The 6,040-nt window shown below is 41.2% G+C and overlaps 1 protein-coding gene across 1 annotated transcript; it reads right to left on the reverse strand.

The window, feature by feature from the left end:
- Positions 1–1,258: 1,258 nt before the first annotated feature.
- On the reverse strand, positions 1,259–2,416 carry LOC141366022 (zinc finger protein 862-like). The gene is made up of 2 exons (XM_073871012.1): positions 2,039–2,416; positions 1,259–1,918 (listed from the first exon to the last, which is right to left on the reverse strand). The coding sequence occupies exons 1-2, from the start codon at positions 2,375–2,377 to the stop codon at positions 1,694–1,696; spliced, it is 564 nt and encodes a 187-aa protein (XP_073727113.1). The 5' UTR covers positions 2,378–2,416; the 3' UTR covers positions 1,259–1,693.
- Positions 2,417–6,040: the final 3,624 nt, after the last annotated feature.

Raw genomic sequence — 6,040 nt, forward strand, 5'->3', positions numbered from 1 at the left:
ACTGAGTGTGGTGGGTGAGTCTTTGTGCTGTGAAAACCTTTAATCTTGACGTGGTGCTGTATATTGCTGTGGGTTGCTGTGTATTGCTGTGTGTCCTGTCAGATAAACCCCCGCCTTCACGCACTTCGTCGAGGGAGGACGAAGAGGCTGCTGGTCCTAGTCTAGTTCAGTACAGCATATGTTGTGAGCGTGCTTCAGATCTCCAGTAATAGTACGGTGCCCTGGGATGATCTTTTCCCGTCTGGACATCGGACGGATGTGAAGAATGGCAGTAAGGAGCTGAAGAAACAGCAGAGGTGTGAGTACGATTTGGGGTCATTACCATTGATACTTTCATTTGCATGAATATTGTTGTTGCAGAGAGAGAGGTGAAGGAATTCCATCGTCCCGTGGCCTCTACAAAGGGGTGCCCCTGTCCAGAGTTCGAACGCCTGACGGCGGCGAGGAGAGGGAAGCGCTCGGCCCGGTGAGACGTTGTGACATCCCACCCCTCTGCCACCACCGAGCAGTCGAGAGGGTTCGCCCCCGACGCCACGTAGGAACTGCTTACCCCGTCGGACGCCTCACAAGTTGTTGTAAGTCCGCCGCTGCTGCCAGTTGTAAAATACTAACCTCCTAAGCCGTTGATTCGTAGAGACGGAGTGCGCACTGTATCCGGTTGGTCTGTGAGGAACACCCTGAGGAGAGATCGAGTAAAACCTGTACTTACAGTACGCTGAGTCCAGCCGAGAGGTGAGAGCCATCCAAAGCAAAGTAACTGTGCTTTTGTGTCCAAGTTGATACCTGTGGAGAGGAAAGGAGAGAGAGTGAATAATCTGAGGAGAAATCGAGGAAACCTGTACTTACGGTACGCTGAGTCCAGTCGAGAGGTGAGAGCCATCCAAAGCAAAGTAACTGTGCTTTTGTGTCCAAGTCGATACCTGTGGAGAAGAAAGGAGAGTGAGTAACACGAGGAAAAACCGAGTGAAACCTGTACTTACGGTACGCTGTGTCCAGTCAAGAGGTGAGAGCCATCCACATTGAATTTACTGTGCCTTTATGCCCCAGCTGCTACCTGTGGAGAGATAGAGAGAAAGTAGTGAGTGACACGACAAAGAGCTGTGCAAGCGCGAGGGAAAAGCCTCCATAAGGGAGACCCAGGTACGCAACCAGAATATTAACCCCATTTTGCTTTGATTCTGCCTCCAGGAGGAAGAAGGAGCGCGCCACGGATGGCAAGATCCAGGCCGGAGCCTGAGCCCCACGCCCCGGACCCCTGTTGCCCCCTTGCTCCCTGTCGTTTCCCCGGCCGTGGCCCACCTGGAGGGCAGAGCCTGAATTTAGTTTTAATTTCCCTTTTCCCCATTTCCCCAGTGCATTTTAGATATTTATTAAATAAAGATTATTTTATACTTACCTGTTCCCGTGTTGTCTGGTCATTGGGTTGGCTTTGGGGACCTCCTCGAGGTGGAAATTGAGAAGGGGCGTGGCTTTAGCCTATTGACAGCCAGCCCCTGGCCGTGACACCTTTTCATAAGAATCAAAGCATTTAATACATAGGCTATGCGTCAAGACAGAGTCATGCAAGAGGTCACATGTAGAGGTAAAATTGAACTAGGCTTAGCAATGGGAAAAACACTTTTTAAGCTGAAGCAAAGATTAATAACACATATTATAACTATAAACGGTAATTAATCTATGTATGTACCTGTATTTATATTTGAGGATCACAGCCTGGGTTGAAGGCCAGGCAACTGTGGACATCAGCTACTGTTAAACATGACTGCTGCAATTTCAAGGACAGGTTGCTAAGATGAGTCAACGTATCATGCAGGAAGCTGCTGAACTTAAGTACATCTGCATCTGTCACCAACTTGTAGAACCCCCGTGCCTTGCTCTGTTGAGCAGCATTTGCCCCTTCATCGTCTGGTGATTGCATCTTTAGAACACAAGAACAAAATGAATTAGACTGAAAATAGAAGAACTGCATTTAACATGTTAAATCAAAATGTTGACAAAGATAAATATAACAACAATATCTATATCAGCTACTACTTACCTGCTCAAGGTGCTGTACAATCCCCTTAAACCCCCTAAGGAAATGGTCCAAGGCCCTCAATAGGTGACAGACCCACCTTGTACCTCCTATTCTGGTGGGCATCAGGGGTTTTATACCTAGCACGGAGAAACTGTCTTTTAATTTGGCTCTGTTCAGTGGGCTCCTGTGATAGAAGGTGAACAGGCCAGTTAAGAGGTCCTCAACTTTCCTACACAGATTGTTGGTCTTCATTACATCTTTAAAAGCCAACTCAAGGCGATGTGCCATACAGTGGACTCCTAAAATGTACGTCCTTTCCCCACGAAGCCTGTTGACAACTCCTGTCTTGGATCCTGTCATAACGGCCGCTCCATCCGTCCCACAAGCAACTAGCTTTCCCTTCCAATCCTCCCCGCCACTGATTGCAGACATCTGGGAGCATAATGCATCTGTAATATGTGCTGCATCTGCCTTTTTCAATGCCTGGATGCCCACAAACTGCACCTTGACTTTTCCTGCTCTGCTCATTCTAGTGTAGACCAACTCTTTTTCCATTACACTGCTGTCTGTTGATACATCTACCATTATAGAGATGAACTTGCTAGCAGATATCTCCTCCTTTACCTTCCTCCTTTCAATCTCTGCTATATAGTGCATGAAGATTTGGGCCTGGTTTGGATTTCTGGATGTCTTCCCTACAGCTTACCCTTTCTTTTCACCCACCCTACACACACAATGACATTTCACATTTAGCATTATTATAAAAGCAAAAAAAAAAAAAAAAAAACGTGTGGGAAAAATCTAATAACAAATAAAGAAATTACAAACATTTATAAAAAAAACAAAGTTGCACATTAAGTAAGGTCTTAAATTAGCATTAGGTACGGAAATCGAATCAAATGAATAATAACACTGTCTTTATTGTATGAATTAAATATAATTATTATTTTTTAGAGCTACAGAAGTGATTTTCTCTTTGTCTTGTGTTGTTTGATTAACATTAATGACACAGACTTAAGTATGTTAATAGAGGTTACTGTCTCTTTAAGACCAAATAAGCACAGACTGGTTTTTGACTCCATATACATACACTTAAGACATAAAAAAAAATTATTAGAAAAAGAATACTGTGAAGATCATTTTGTTTATATGTGCCTGTGCCCTGTCAAGAACAGAAAGAATTTATGTACGCTTGCTTTTAGGAACGCATCTCTCTGATGTGCCCTATTGAGTGCCCTTAAGCCCGTGCTCGCACACACAGACGGAGGGGGAATTCCAAACCGCGCATATAAACCGTTGCCCCACATACTGTCAGGATCCTGAATGTCATTATATATGTTTAGTCTTGTTTCTAGTACCAGGATCCTGACACCCTCATATAAGTGTTCTGTGTTTGTCTGGAGAGTCACGTGACCTATGTGTGGCACGTGCTCTCCTGTCTTTAGTCTTAACCTTACCCTCCTGTTTCCTAATTATGTATGATTAGTTTCCTCACCTGTTTGTTATTGTCCCCTAATTAGTTCCCCTATTTAAATGCCATTGTGTCTCTTGTGTTTGTGGTATCATTGTATGTGTTTGTATACGTCATTGTCAGGAGTCTTTTAGTTTTGTCATGTTTGCTATTATTTCAGTCTTGCCTTGTTTACCCCCTCAAGGGATTTTTTGTTCTATAATAAAAGTCTTTTGAGTTGAGAGCTGTCTGCACTTGGGTTCATCCACCACCATTCCTGACACATACGTTGTTTTTCATTACTCTATTCACAAAATGTATGTTAATGTACTACAGTATAAGACATAGTAGCACAACTCTCTCTAAAGTTTACACATCAAGAGTTCTGATCCGTCACAGCAGCACTACACATCTGTGCAACTGTGATTGTACTGTAGCCTATGTCATTATTGCATTCTCATCCCATCTCACCAACAGTTTAATACTTACTCGCACATCCAAACGTAGTCAGAGAAGGGCCTCATCTTCTTTCCAATCGCATGAACGATGCGATACAGCAGTCGCATCCTCTAAAGCTGCGCTGCTTTCATGGACGTTTATCGGGTGTTAATTTCAGGCCCTGTATACACAGCATAAATGAGTACACCCCCTTTGAAAATTAAGATTTTTCTCCATTTGTTAGTAAATATTCAATTTGCTGTATTTTTACACACCAGTTTTATAAAACATCTATGTTTCCCAACATAAGAGTTAAAGTCACCGACCACCTTAAGGATACGAAAAATAACACATTTAAATCAAATGATGTGATGCAAAAATGAGCACACCCTACAAAAATTCTAATATTTTGTATGGCCTCCATTCTTTTTTTCAAAACAGCACTAATTCTTCTAGACATTGAATAAAGAAGTTGACAACACAGTTACATCTTTTATTCTCTAATCTGGATGCTGGATGGAAAATTACGTTCTGCTTGTCTTTTCAGAACTCTCCATATCTCAACCTGGATTGAGGTCTGAATGACTTTTACCCTGTGCTTCTTCTAAAATGAATTAGTGACCTTCGATATTTGTTTTGGGTCACAATCATGTTAAAAGATTGCCCAGTGACCAAGGGCACAGAGTGATGGTAGCATCTTCTCTTTAAGTATTTCACAGTAGATCTGTGTATTCATGATGCCGTCTTTAAAATTCAACTCTCCGACACCTGCAGCACTCATGCAAGCCCACAGAAGAGACCTGCCACCACCTGCTTTACTTTTGGTACCATGCATTTTTCATTGTACTCAAAGTTTGAACACCTCAGAGCCACAAAGATTAATCTTTGTCTCATTACTCCAAAGTATAGAGAGTTATTATCTTTATCTTTCTTAATATGAGCTCTAGCAAAAGGCTTTTGTGCATTGGCTTTACCAGTGGCTTCCTCTGTGGATGACAGCCATGCATGCCTTTCCTTTGCACTGTACGTCCTTTGTATGGTGTCATGGGAAACACCCCAGATTGACTTTCTAATAATTTAGCCAACTGTGCTGAACTTGCATGATGATTTAATTAGCAATGCTTAACTAATTATCTTGAAACCTTGACCATTTTGTGCAAAGAAGTTATCTTTATTTCTCATGTCTTGAGACATTTCTTTACCATGCTATTTTGTCACCATTACATGAGAGTGGATTTCTCAATTGCCAGTTATCCTGTGGCCACCTGTGTGAGGATTAAAAATTCATCATTTCCTAGTGAATTCCTGTTAATTAGGCTACACTTTACTTTTTTTGCTAACATGTTCATTAGGGTGTACTCAATTTTGCATCACCCCATTTGAATTAGTCATTTTTTGTATCCTGGGGATGGTCGGTGGCTGTCGCTCTTTTGTTGATAAAAATAAATGTTTAATAAAACTGTTTTATAAAAAAGAATTAAAGTGGTCTCATATTTGCAACATTTGTTGCCTTGTTTCAAAGCAGTTTTACACACACAAAGAAAATACAGAAAACGGGACATTTGTGACGGGCCCTGTCAGCATGTTCATAAAACCCATTTATATTCTCTACTTATAGCTACAAAATGTTAACTAAACACATTGCATTGGTTGTATATTTTTGCCATATGGACATTACTTTGACACTTACCAGAATACTTCTTAATTATAAAACTTAAAACTGTTTTCTGAAAGTGTGTAAAATAAACTGTTAAAAGTATTTGATGCTCACTCTTGTGATCCTTGTAAAAACTATGCTCAGCATATACCAAAGCAATAGCAAAAGAAAATCTAATCACATAGCCTATCAGTCTACACAATTAGGCAACTTTACTGGCCCTTCAGCGGGTAGAAGAGATCAATTGTCGTGTTGAACGACATAAAGAATTTCCGGGTGAAGTGTTTCTTTAACGCAGTAGTTCTCAAAAATTTTGCCATGCAGCCCTATCAAAAAACTCAAACTTAGAACTTGAATTAAACAAAATATTAAATTATACAGTGTAGTGCTGCTGGTTAATAGCCTGATTTTTGAATTACACCGAATTTATGACAAATCAATGCATTTTATAAAATGTTATGAAACTAGTGGCCCCCAG

The sequence above is a fragment of the Misgurnus anguillicaudatus genome, chromosome 9 (genome assembly GCF_027580225.2).
Source record: "Misgurnus anguillicaudatus chromosome 9, ASM2758022v2, whole genome shotgun sequence".
NCBI classification, from domain to species: Eukaryota; Metazoa; Chordata; class Actinopteri; order Cypriniformes; family Cobitidae; genus Misgurnus; species Misgurnus anguillicaudatus.